Source organism: Aquila chrysaetos, chromosome 6, assembly GCF_900496995.4.
Source record: "Aquila chrysaetos chrysaetos chromosome 6, bAquChr1.4, whole genome shotgun sequence".
NCBI lineage: Eukaryota > Metazoa > Chordata > Aves > Accipitriformes > Accipitridae > Aquila > Aquila chrysaetos.
Window position 1 is genome coordinate 21,572,884 of NC_044009.1, and position 14,050 is coordinate 21,586,933.

Consider the following 14,050-nt stretch of genomic DNA (forward strand, 5'->3'; position numbering starts at 1 on the left):
TGGTGATCTGGAGAAACAGTACATACTCAGAAACTGCAAGCATCTATTTAATGAAAATGCTATTGTGATTTCCATTGCAGGAAAGGGTACTTTCTGAAGACCATAAGCAACAACAGTCACCAAAATAGCTGAAACAGTAGGGCAACCTCGCTGCACCAAGACTTCTCCCTGCTCATTAACTGCCCACATCCAAAGTTAAATAATTACGAATATTCTTTGGACTGAGATTGCCTGACCTTGGGAGGTTTTTGCCATTCAGCAGGAAAAAAAATATGCTGACCTGTAAAATCACAGACTGCAAATAGCATTTCATCTATGTAACAAGGCTTCTTCCAGAACATCTCAAACTGGAAAATTTAATGAGAAGACAGCATCACCACATCAGAATCAATTTAGGTTTGGACTATGAGGGGCAAATAAAGGCCACATACTCTTGCCACTGTTCAGGTGTTAACTAAAGTAAGCTTTTTTTTTTTTTTTTTTAATTAGTGATGGAAGTAGATAGCTACATCCGGAAGTTAACCAATAGCTTGCTTAAATGCAGGAACTTCACCTATGAAGAGACAAAAGCTGAAAAACACACACCAAATTGCCATTCTCAACACCCTGAGTAACACCTCACCCTGACAAGACAGAATTAGAAACAGCCAGTGGTGAAAGCCTTCCTACAAGCCTACTCTGACTGTAATGTCAAGAACAGACCTTTGAAGATCCTGCTGCATTTTCCCAGCACTGTTCAGGTTTGAGGGTGATAGGGAAGACATTTTTTATATCGCAAATGATGAAGCAGCTACCAAGGCTCTGGTATGGCATCCAAACCTCTACCATAAAGTTAAGCTGAAGTTTTCCTGCAGTGGCTTTGAGGTGGTATTCTGCTGGGAATGAGCCAGACATTTCTACCAGACCTCACTATACAAGAAACCAAAAAAATAGTTCCTTAGTGTCTAGAGGAATGAGATAGAGAAACATGGGATGACCTAAAATTAATACAGGTCACTAACAGTTTTAAGAGAGAACTAACAGGATAATTGAGCCTGGTTTATATGGTACATTACAAGGAAGAGATTGCCAAAATATGCAACTAGCCGGGAATTAGAAATTGCAGTCACTAACCACAGGATTTCTAAGTTTTGCAGCTGTTTACCCCCTTTCTCACAAGAACGACACTGCATTCTGCCACAGGATATTCCCCAGGCCTCTCTCTCTTTAGTCTCTAAAAGGCAACCTGTTTGGACAGGGTGAGCATTTTTATCATCTCTGACAGTTGAGAGAGACTGATGGGTAGATCTAGCCCATCTTTTCCAGAAAGTCTGTCAGAATGGCCAGATGACTGTCTGTCACTGCAGCCCATCTAGGAAAACCTCTCCTTCTGCTGTTTGTCACTCCATCCCTTCTGATGGACTTCCAAAGCAGATGTAGAAAATTCTCTGAGCATACTCTTGTGAGGAAACCACACAAAGGAAAACAGAAGACAAAATGTTGTGAAAATAGTTCAGTAGGACAGGGTGGCTGCAAAACTGTGCATTACACCAAAGGTAAACTGTAGAGCTGAAATGCTACATCATCTGGTGATTTGGCTTATAGTCAGAGCAACTCAGTGTGGAGTTATGCACACATCTGAGAGAAATTCCTTTGCTAGCGGGATCATTTTTTGGGCTTAAATGACATAGCACCATGAATAGAATAGAATGACACTGATATAGCAAAACACTTTAAACAAGGAATACAAAAAGGCTCTCTTACTTTCGGTCCATGTCAGAAGCAGCAGCATAGTGCAAAGGGGTGCGTCCCCAGTCATCTGTTTCATTAATATTGGCTCCTGTTGTCACCAGTGTCTCAATACAGTGGAAATGACAATTTGCAGCTGCATAGTGCAAAGGTGTCCTGGAACATAAGTGACAATTACCTCATATTCCAATATGCACCACTGAAGATAAAGATACATCTTAATTGCTGCATTCCTACAGATTTCCAGCAGTCAGTATCAGCACCTTATGTTCCTGTGATGAAATGAAAAGTTATGGAAATTCAACAAAATACTGTGTTAACAGGAAGTTTTGGTGCTCCTATGAAGCCTAATAAGATACAGATCATCAGTCTGCGTCTTGCAAACAACCTATCCCCTGTGACGGCCTCTGCTGTTGCTGTGCATACACACTACTTTCTTCCAGTTCGGAGGCAGAGCAAAGCACGGTGTCCCTCGCAGCATCTTATTTAGCTGACATAGCAACACTCATTGCAACACTTCACATGGGGAAAAAAAACCTCTAGGAAGCACATCAAATGGCAGCAATCCTCCCATCGTAAGTCAGGTGTTGTCTTGGGCACACAAGCACAAGAATTTAGGCAATAAGAGAAGCAATAAGGAAAAAAAAACAAAACTGTGATATTTTTAAAACAGAAAACTCAAGAAGGTAGGATGGCTTTTATGTATTTAATGAAGTCTGCACCTGTCTGTCTGGCATATAACTGCAGCAGCAAGAGTTCTGCAGGGATGGCCAAACTCCTACTTTATTTTACTGTCATTTTTCATAGAACATATGATTTCCAGACTGAGGTGGTCTTTCTTCCTTGCATGGTAGATTCTTTTTTTTTTTTTTTTTCTTTTTTAAATGAGCTTCAAAATTTACCTACCTCCCACATTTGTCCTTCTTATTAAAATCTGCTCCACTGCTTTGCAAGAGTTTTATACATTCAACATTACTGGAAAGAGAAGTAAAAAAACCAAGACATGAACAAACCAGAAGTTTACATCTGTGTTGCCCCCTGCCCCCAAAAAGGAGAAAGTTACTCTAACTATTTTTGTATTTTTTCCCATGCAGAAACAGGGTACAGCCAAATACAACGTGAAATTCAATCAAACAGAAAATAAAGCTTTAAAAAACTATTTCCTTTTTTTCTTGAAAACCTTAAACTTCTGCAGAGGAAAAAAAAATTTTCCAAAGAGAGCACAGTAAATGTGATCTGAATTCAGCGTTTGGAGATTTTCAATGGGAGCTGTACTCTAATGCTTCCCACACTGAACTGGTATTTTATAAGAGAAATTTAAAAGTAAGTTGTTGCTAGCATATAAAATGCCAGTATAATAATGAAGAGGTGACATTTAACGAAATCCACCCCCGTTCAGCAAAGCATTCAAGAGTAAGCAGTTTGCTCAAATCCTGTTTACTTAGTGAGATTTAATCACAAGAGTTACTTTTAGGTTTATTCTCATATGATTTCTTGATGACTATTGACAAATCACATCTCCAAGTGCTTTGCTGAATAAGGGTCATAGCTAGTTAAAATGATTTTCATATCAATATTGCATCTATGTAAGTGGATGAGTTGCACCCCATTGCTTTGTATCTGTTGAAAGAATTCACCACATCACAGCTGCTTCATCTTGTTTAAAGCCAGGTGATTTTTAATAGAAAATAAAACAGCTGAATTCTCACGTCTTTTGTAATTCAAGCGAACAAATGTATGACTTCAAGCCAGAAAATGACATAAAGAAATGAAGCACTTTCCAAGACTCCTTGTCATTCACAGGGGCAATAAATCATTTGGGTTCACAATAAGATGAGCAGGCCTTTGAAGTATGTTCTTTTCCTAGTACCCATGCAACTCCCTTTAATGTAATGGGAGTAACAGGCATGTGTCAGGAAAAAAACCAAATGCCTTTTGTATAGCTCCAGGAAAAAAAAAGATTGGATGCAACATGCTGACATTACGTTCATCCCTACTCTAAATTGCTGTTGCATAAAATAGCTACAGAACACTCACCACAACGTACTAAAAATAAAAACACTTGTTCGTGATGACAATTGTAGTAAACCACTGGAAAAACATGGTTTATTTTCATGAGCCACTTGTGCTTCTTATGAAGCCTCTCCTCTTTAGGACTTCCAGGTTGTTTTTATTATTCTTTTGGGGTGCAGCCTTATCGAAGAGGTAGCATCTGAACTATACTATAATAATCTCCATCCAAGCAACCGTCATACCTCCTCTATTAATGTGAGAGAAGTATCAAGAAGAGTAATACCACAAGAATAATAAAAACAGTATTTGGATTAATTTTATTAGTTTTTTGTAATAACAAAACCTGCGATATACATTTTGGTCCACTGAGAAGAAAAAACAACTTCTAGAAAGACTGCCAAGTATTTGCTGTGGATGACCATTTCTGCTTGCTATAAGCACAGAGAATCCAAGCTGGGTTCTAGCCAAGGCTCCATTTCAGCTGTTTTCTGAGCCATAAAGTACTCAACAGAAGAGTCAAAACTCAATGCTTGCCAAATGTTTTGTCCTTTTGCTAGGTTAACTTCACAGCACTTCACTGACAATTATTTGGAAATACTTAAGCTAACTGGATGCTACATTTACAACTTAAATTGACACATTTCAGTTTTTATTTGTTTCCACTTCTGGCCTCCCAGCACTTATCAGAAATGCATCACCCTGAGAGAATGACAGTCTTTTGACTTTCTAATTTGGAGGTTGGGGGTTGCTTGTTTGTTGGTTTGGTTTTTTTTTTTTTTGGGGGGGGGGGGGGTTGTTGTTGGTTTGGTTTGTTGGTTTTTCTTTTAGAAACTTTTAAACTTGCACCTGAAAAATGGGAAAGAGGGAGACGAGCTGCATTTGGACTCCAGGGTTGCAATCTGATGGGCACTGTTGTGTAGTTGCATTTTTGGACAAGGACACAGTCCAAAGGTGGAGGCCAGGTATAACTCCCCTGCCAGCAGCATCCCAGGTGCTCCCAGCTCCTCCTCCTCACTCGCTTTGCCCTAGGAACTGATGATTTCCTGCTGACTGCTGGCCCTCAGCGACCATTGTGGCCAACAGACAGACCGGGGTGAGTATGCAGTAGCCCCTTCTAAAGCTGAAGCAGTCTTCACAGGCACGTGAAAAGAAAGAGTTTTACCCTATGCCTGAAACCCATGCTTCAAATCACTTGTTTGCAAGCAACCCCTACACGAGGACAGTGGCAAAAGACAGCCTCAAGTGACCCGAATTTGACATCAGCCTGCTTTGCTTCCCTTGCACCGCAATAAATTCCTCTGTGGATGGCACAGTCAAGTTGGCTGGCACCAAATCTGCAACGAAGCCACAAAATAACTTACAACAGCTACAGTCACAGCTACTCACCCTCCTGCAGCGGCAGCGTGGAGGCACGTTCTTCCAAAACTATCAGGGGTGTCTATTTCAAAGCCTGCAGACAGCACGTGCTCATTACTAAACAAGGACACTATGCTATACTTTTGTCCTAGTTAAACCACAAGAAACATTGCAGAGACAGAAAAATCAGTTAGTTGGAAAAAAAACAGAACGCAAGCTACTACAGTCAGAAAGAGGTTGTCACGGGAACGGCGAGCAGCTGCTCCAGTTTGGCAGCTCTATAAAAAGAGCTGCAAAGTCGACGAGCATCTATTTCCGCATCCAGCTCTGCACCACATCCCTATTTAAAACCATGTGAGAGGCATTCATGAAGCAGATACTTGTCAAGAGGACTGCAACAGCAGGACACGAAGACAGAAAACATGAAGAAATGAGGAAAAACCACAGTGTCAGCCTGAACATGAAATGGAGCCATTTTTATTGTGTGTGGGTTTTCAGGTTGGAAAGAGTCTTCCAGGAACACGCAGGGATATACATCAAGATGCACAAGGCCACAGATATAAGCCTGGCAGTATTAACTCTGGTCACCCAGAGCTTTTTCTCTTCCTTCCTGATCTAGTGGTCAAGGCCAGAGCATGCCAAGGTTTAATGTAATGGGGTATGTAACTGCCATTTTTCACACTTTTTTTATATCCTACAGGACTCAAGTTTAGGGGAAAAAGTAGTGGTAGGAGATTTTACGTGTTAAGTAATGAAGCAATTTTCTACAAAAAGCATATAATCTCCTTATGATTTTTTAACTCATGGGAACTCTTGCCTGGAAAAAAAGAATTTGGGATTTAGCACCTGATTACCGCCTCTTTTGAAACGGCTGCATCAGCAAACTCCTGCTGCTTCTGCTTTGGGCTCTGGTGAGGGTCCTGAGACTGCTCTCTCGACACTACACTTTCACTCGTTTCCCCTCTTGTGCCCACAGAGCTTTTAGAGTTAGGCCAGCCTAACTCCTTTACTCTGTCTGGATTCAGAAACACACTGCAGCTGTATCTAAAATACATCATCATCAGTGAGATGTAAATACCTGCGCCCGTGCAGGCCCCAAGGAGATAATTTCCTGAATTATTCCTTTGGGGGAAAAAAACCCAAACCAAAACAGTATCCCACATTCCTACAGTTTGGGAAAGGGTCCTAAACTTCCTCCCTCCTCCTGGTGTGTTAATATAAACTCTCTGAACCTGCCAGGAGAAAAGAGCTTCGGGCATGAACAGTACAGGATGCAGGAAGTACCAGCATGCCGTTAGGAAAGCCTCACGCGCTCCCGAACGCTACACCACACAGCCGAACACAGCAGCGCAGGAAGCCTTTCATTTGAACAATTCACAGCAATGAGTATAAAGGGGCTGTAAGCAGCAGAGACACACACTACTCGAGCTCCACAGACACTGCAGGATTTACTTACCCGATGACAACAATTTCCTGCAGCAGTCTGAGTGAGCATTCAGCGCTGCTAAGTGTAAAGGGAACATGTTGTGGATCCCGCACCTGAAAGGCACAACAGCCTCATTACGCAGAGTCATGTGAAAATGCAGGTTGCAGACAGACACAACACATCAAAAGCTCCTTCCACAAAGGCAGCATTTTTTATCCTTTTCGAGGAAGATTCTTCCTGCCATGTTATTTTTATCTGTATTTCCTTACCAGCCTTCTCAGGAGCTAAAAATATTCTGATACAGCAAAGTCTTGGCATTACGCTTTGAACAGAATGTGGCAGGAAGGTTTCTAAAAATTCAAGGCGAAAGCCAAGGTGAGGAAGGAAGCGAGAGAGCAGATATTGCTCGGGTCAATTTCCCGGTGTGGGATGCACAAATTTCTGCATCAGCTACACATACTGCAACTGTCATTCTGAGGTAAAAGTAAATGCTGAAATCTTCTCAATATTATTCCTGAAATCCATTTTTCCTGCCATTAACATCCTTTAGATAACTGTCATGCAGATTTTCAAAGCCTCCCCTTCTTCCCTTTCTCTCTCCCCTGGGGCTGGGGTAGCTGATGACTCTTCTTCACACTTTCCTTTAGGCTGCCGTGACACTTGCAGTTTTCTTCCCACATCCTAACAACTAAACACCTAATTTTCCTATTTGCTCCAGCTACTCTCCTCACACTCCCTTTCATTTTTCCCCCCTTTAACACATGACCCTCTTTTCAATTACACTATAAACTTCTCAGAGCAGACACGCTGGGTAACAAAAAAAAAATCAAACGGGTAGGCACCTATCATTAGGCTAAATCTGTATCAGTCAACCACGTAGTTTTTAAACAAGCTGAGCACTCAGCAGCTTTTATTAATACCAGTAAATCATCCCAGTTCAGTCCCTAAGCATGCCGCTGTTTGCTGTCTTAGAAGACTTTTGGGTTTGGACATCTTGGCTTCTGTCATTTAGCATTGTTTTGTGAAAAGCATCTTGTTATTCTAGAAATACTGTCCTACTGGCAGTCCTCCAAGTGCACATAAATATAGAGCCTCTGAAACCAACTATCTCGACAAGATTATCATCTACTGCCTGCTTCAGCAGATATATTTTTGAAAAATGACAAACTCTTGAACAATAGCAGATGGATTCATATCTGCCCTTCATTTCTGCAAGACAACTGGTGGATGGGAGAGTATGATCACCTCATGGAAGAGGATCTCAGATATGGACCCAAAGACAAAGGAACTTGTCTTTCTGCAAGACTCACCATAAATCATAAATACTTATGAAGCTTTAGACAAAAATGAATGTGGATGTTTATAAAGACATCTTGCTCTCTCCAACATTTTATACATATATGTATTTAACTACTTTTGGTTTGTTTTTAAAAAACTTATTCTTTCCAGAATCCACAGGCCTATCCTTTCTCTGTCTTGACGTTAAATGTGTCCTCCTCGCTGCTTCACTACACTTAGGAGTGACTTGTGGTGCTGTACAAATTTTAATTTTGCTAGTGTCAGCATCTACATCTTAGAGTAAATCTATTAAAAGATGATCTGACAACCTATCCTTTGAAGGAAATAGCACAAGCTCCACCAAGCTGCTGCATCTGTATAAACAGGTTGCAGTTTTTAGCTGTGGATTCGTTTATTTAAGCTAACATTAGACATTCTGTATTGCTGTGCTTCTTCCTACACCCATTTCTCTCTATCTCCTCTTCCACCTAGTTATCTAAAGCAATATTTTTCTTCTTTTAGGTCAAGATTTCCACCCAGCACGTTTTGGCCGGTTTCCATTGAAATACACTATCTGCACATCTGCTAACTAGTGCCACACTTCTATAGCGCTGTTCACACTGGTTCCTCCCATCACTTACACACTTTTGCCTTTAAATGCAGTTGCCTCAAAGACTGACTGAGCTGTCTGCAGTTGTTGCTAACAATGCTGCAGAATTTTCTTTTCAAAGCCAGTTCAGGGAGCTCAGCCAGAGTTATTTACATGCAGCACATATGAAAGCCCACTTCCAGTGTTTCAATGCTCCTTGTTTAGCACAGACAGTAGCATCATTTGGATCTGCCTGGTATCTCTGAGTCAACTTCTTATTTCACTTATTTTTGCTGCTGGAAAAAGTATTTTATTTGATCAGTGTTCCAGCCACCCAAGTGTGAAATAGAAATTTCTAACTGGATAACCCTGATTCCAAGAGTGGGCTATCCCACTACGTCTCATTTTCCCTTTAAACCTCAAGATAAGAGACAGACTAAGACTTACTGTACTGGAGAAAGAGCTAGGAAAAATAGGCATCTATTTAGACACCAAGATCTTCATGCTGGCTATGTTAATAAAATCCAGTGACGTTAGCTGAAGCCTGTGAAATTTCATTATCCATGCCAATTGAAGATCTGTTCCACCTTCCAAGTTTGCATGGTGACAGTCGTACTCGATAAAGGAATATGGGCAAATGTGCCACTTTCTTAAACATAGTCAAGCAAACAAACAAAATACTGAGAGCTGCAAGTATCTTCAAAATTAAAACCAGCTCATTTGCATCCGAAAGCAGGTTTTCCTAATTAGGTAAGTCAAGAGAAGTCACTGATTTCTATGGTAGGTTCTAGGTAGAAGACTTTTAACACCTATTTTGGAAACATGTTGAGGTAATTGCCAAAAACTTACATTCATGAAATCAGATGCTGCTATTAAACACCTGGTACAGATATCCCTCATGGTATTGCATTACTCTGGTCTTATACCCCTTTGTTTACCTTCAGGTTTGCTATTTTCTTTTGACAGACCATAAGAACCTGAACATAACTAACCAATACTCAAGTACTCTTAAAAATAAAAATAAACATGTTGCCAATGTTTGAGTTGCCAATACTTATCATATTGTAGGTGCAGTCTTGACATTCGTGCAATAGAAAAAAAAAACAAACAAAAAAATTGAATTGAAGCAGAAAGCACTAACAACATTTAGAAATGTGTGTAATTTCAATTCTTTGTCCTTCTATTCAAAAAAGACTCCCAAACTCACAAATCAGATATCAGCAGCCATATTATTTCAGCCATCTGAATATCAGAAACCATGCAACATCAGGACAGGCTCTAGTTAAACTGAGATCAGAAATACTTAGTAATACTTTGCAATACTGCATTTCTATCGATTACCCTATGTCATACCAAAAGATACAAGACAAAAGAATAATCACCATGTATGACAGACCACTAAACATTAGGCTAATTTAGATACTAAGGAATATGCACACAATTCCCTTGATAGGCATCTGATTTTTTTTCAACTACGTTTCCTATACAAACTCATTGCTACAGACTTTCTGGAATAACTGTGATCAAGATGCACTTTAGATACATATGTACTTCACATACATTATATACCACTGTGCCACATCAATGCTTCAGGAAAAAGAAGCAGTACTTGTACTCCTTGTAACTGTGTAACTGGGCACAACAGGAACTTAGCAGGGCTTCCTTCCCCTCCATACTTCCCGAGTGTTCATATTTTAGCCCCATGTCACCCACTGAAGTACAGTACAATTATGCTTATTCATTTTAACCTTCATATACTTCAGAACCTGAGGAATAACTGTTTCCAGGCATCGGACACAACACTTGGTCATTAGAAACAGCTCCACTTCAGCCACCTACTTGGCAGTATCAGCTCCGCTGGTTATGAGGGTGTTAATCAAAAGCTCATGTCCGTATCTTGCAGCCACGTGCAGAGGGGTGTTACCATCCTTATCAACACAGTCGATTTCCCCTCCTGCAAAAGACATTTTCATACAGTTTAACACTGAAAGATTAAGCATGAACCAGTGACCACAACTGTTATTTCTCTCTAGCGAATACAGCATAAGCAGTCCAGCCACAGGCACTAAATTTGAGAGACCAAGAACCAGCACACAGCAAGCTGTCAGCTGTCACCCACTGGTACTTAACGTGGTCTGGCAGCAGCATTTTCATCTCCCTCTCCAACTGCAGTGGTGGGGAAAATGGTGGGAAATAGGTGAACAGGATGACATACGACGGTAAAGTACACGATACAGACCTGCTGCTCATCTAAAGGTACAAATGGATGCCTTGAATTAAACTAACAAAATAAACTGCTGAAACTATGCCCTTATTCATAAAGGTATTGCCACTCAACCTTACCTGTAAGGCACTAATGTTAAATACAGTTCATTCAAGAGCCCAGCAGGAACACACTGCAAACAACAAGCGTGTTGTGTGCCTTCTCTGTGTCTTACCAAAGAACAACCAAACAGCGCTTAAGTAGAACTTTTCCTGTTGCAATTTAAGCCTGTCATCTCATGTTTTATCTTCATAAGCAGGAAAAATAAATTATTTCTTTCTTCTCTGCTGCGGCTTTTGACTCATGCAAAGATTGCTATCAAGCCCTTGTTTTCTTTTTGGACCAAGGAACTGTAATTTTTTCAGTCTCTCCTTGTAAGTCAGGTTTGCTGCACTCCAGCTATTTTCGTCCTTCCCCCAGTCCTCTCCAGCTGGCCCACATCCTTCTGGAAGTAAAATGTCAAAAGGCAGAAACAGTATTACAGCTGACATCTCCCAACACTGAGCTGAGCAAAAGGATTACTTCATGCCTGATGGCTACGCTCCTATCTATACACTCCTGTACATTGTACAGCACCATGTACATTGTTGGTCTTTTTTTGTTAAGCACCATGACACTGTTGAATTGTGGTCAACAAGCTTCTGATCCTCTACAAGCCCCAGAACCTTTCTTGAGGAACCGCCACCCACCTGGCTGTTGCCGTTCTGAACTTGTCCAGCTGATACTCCTGCCTGTGTGTGTGATCTTCCCTTTGCTTCACTTGCATTATCCTTTTACAGGATCATTTTCCATTTCCATTTCCATTTCTCCACCTTCTGCCAAACTAACAGTCTCTCCCAACTTCATGCTTTCTCCAAATGTTAAAAGCATATTTTCTATTCCACTGTTCAAGTTGTTAATGAAAACAGTGGGTAGTTCCAGACCCAGGAGGGAAACTGAAAATGCCCTCACTACACCTTCCATTTCAACAACAATCCATTTATTACTAATCTCCAAGTGTAGTTTTTCAACTAGTTATGTACCAACACTGTAATATTTTTAATACTCCACTAGTTTGCTGTGAGAAAACTTTATGAAAGCATGTAAAAAGTCTTGCTAACATCAGGATATGGTAGTATTTACTGCATGTCCACTATTCACAGGAGATAACAGGCCATAACTGCAACAAGGAAAGTTCTAGCAAAGCACTGTACGGCATTTTCTAATGGTAAATAAAGATCAGTGAAATGCTGGAACAGGTTCCCTGGGGTGGAGCCTCCACCACCGGAGGTCTCCACAAACATTACCTGCCCACAGAAAAGTCAGAGGACTGTGCTGTGTTCACAAAGCCTATTGCTCTGCTGTAGAAAAGAATTATGATGCTTCAGCATCTTTTACTCTTGAGAAATCTATGCCAGATATTGCCCACTCCTCCCTAACTGTTTACAAACAGTTTGTTCATTCCCCATTTTTAACGATAGGTATCACATCTGCAATTTTAAGGTAATCCATTCTTCTTCTACAAGTTGCTACAGGTAGCAGCCAGAAATTGAGACATCTTTGGCCAACTCATTAAGTACTGCAGAATGAAACTCTGTTTCTTTAAATCATTGACATTTCTGTCTTCCACAATATCCCACAGCAACGAGGCATAAAGTCACTTGCAATCAGATCTGTGTACAACACTAAAATTAGAGGGGCAGCAAAGAAAGAAAGAAAGAAGCAAAACCCAAGTAACTTGAAGAAGAGTAGAGAGGCGTGAAGGACAGATGAAGAACTGCCAGTCCTTTCACAGACAAATCCAACAGAGAGCAAACAACAGCTGTAAGTCAGAGAGCATATTTGACTAAACAACTTAGAATTGCATGAAGGCCCAGTTTCTTCCAGTTTGCCCAAACTCATTTTATTATTACTATTTTATTTATCCAAGGAGAGATATGACAACAATTTGCATGATGACCTGAAAGAAGCATAATGTACTGAAGACCTCCGTTTTAAAATACAATCCTGTGTAAATGTATCATTACATTTACAGCGTAACTGTTCAGCCATCTTCAACTTCTCACACTTAAGTCCCAAGTTTGGGATTTTGGAAAACAAACAAAAAACCCAACCAACCAACAAACCCCAGATCATCCTGTCTGGTATAATGGCCAAAGCTGGGAAGCATAAGTAAACAATCAGTAATAGCAACCTCTGTCAGTCGGAAACAGGCCTCTGCCAGATCTCCAACAGTAATATTTGTTATATGCTGTAGTATTGTTGAACAAGAGATACCCGATAAATGACTGATAATCAGGAATCCTGGCTATGCCAGAACAAACAAGGTGGCACTGGTCCACCCTCCTGAGCATTTATTCAACACTTACTGAAGACAGTGGTGAGGGGTGGAGCTAAGGGAGGTGAGAGAAGTACAGCTGCTGAGTGGAGGGTAGAGAAAACGCTCTGAGCTCTAAGAACACCAGGGCTCCCAAAGGAGGATGACTGGAAACTTTTTCTTTTTTTTAGTTTTTAAATAATTTGAGAAAGAAAGTTGTGCCTGCTTCTGAGCAGAAAAAAGACCTAAATGCAGCTTTGAACTCTTGTTTTCAGGTTAAAAATAACAACAGATCAGCTGGACCACCATCAGCTGGAGGAATATGGGATTTTGTTAAACAACCAAAATCTCAACTTGTGATGACATGCTGGAATGAGAGTTGTCAGTGCCGCTCAAAGCCAGAAGTTGATGGAGAGCTAAGCAGTTCTCAGAGCAGTCCTTTGGCACTCTGGGTCAGAACGACTAAAAATTGCAACCTTGGAAACGCCTAATCTTTTGGCGAGTCATTAAACAGGCACAGAAACTCACCATTCTGAATGAGGGTCTGCGACCGTGTGAACCTCCCATGGACAGCTGTCATGTGTAGCGGGCTCTTCCCATCCTTACTCTAACAGAAACAAAACATAAAAACAACCATTTTAGCATGTAAAGCAGTGGTAACAATATGAAGTTTCTCAGCTCAACATCCTACAGCTATTTTTCAGATAAAATCTCCACTGGCTTCAAAAGTGCATAGGACTGAATCTATACTTCTAGTAAATGCAGAAGGTATAAGCTTACAAGTACAACGGTTCCTCGGCAATGAGTAGGAAATGGGCTGAAGTGGAGCCTGTCCTTACAGCCTGGCTGTATACAATACCTGCTAGAAACCTACAGATATATGACATATTATTCTTGAATATTATTTTTAAGTAACATTTGCCATTCAGTCATTATTTTCCCTTGCAACGTGGGGAATAAAGAAAAGCAAAGGAACCATAAAGCTAAGTAGGAGCAGTCTCTGAGAGATTCAAGAACTATACTCTGTTTATCAATCTGCATTTTACAGATACATCCCAGAATAAAAGCCACTATATTAAAAAGTTTTGGTTAATAAATCCC

The 14,050-nt window shown here is 40.6% G+C and overlaps 1 protein-coding gene across 17 annotated transcripts in view; it reads right to left on the reverse strand.

The window, feature by feature from the left end:
• The window catches only part of ANKRD44 (ankyrin repeat domain 44), a 143,422-nt gene that overhangs the window by 38,519 nt on the left and 90,853 nt on the right, over nucleotides 1-14,050 (reverse strand). For 12 of the 17 annotated variants that reach the window (XM_030017870.2, XM_030017868.2, XM_030017875.2 and 9 more), the window contains exons 9-14: nucleotides 13,478-13,556; nucleotides 10,230-10,344; nucleotides 6,554-6,636; nucleotides 5,128-5,245; nucleotides 2,635-2,703; nucleotides 1,744-1,884 (exon numbers count right to left, since the gene is read on the reverse strand). In XM_030017870.2, the coding sequence (XP_029873730.1) occupies nucleotides 1,744-1,884; nucleotides 2,635-2,703; nucleotides 5,128-5,245; nucleotides 6,554-6,636; nucleotides 10,230-10,344; nucleotides 13,478-13,556 (605 nt within the window). The remainder of the gene's footprint in view (nucleotides 1-1,743; nucleotides 1,885-2,634; nucleotides 2,704-5,127; nucleotides 5,246-6,553; nucleotides 6,637-10,229; nucleotides 10,345-13,477; nucleotides 13,557-14,050) is intronic. The other 5 variants (XM_030017871.2, XM_030017878.2, XM_030017867.2 and 2 more) reach the window with 1 other exon arrangement.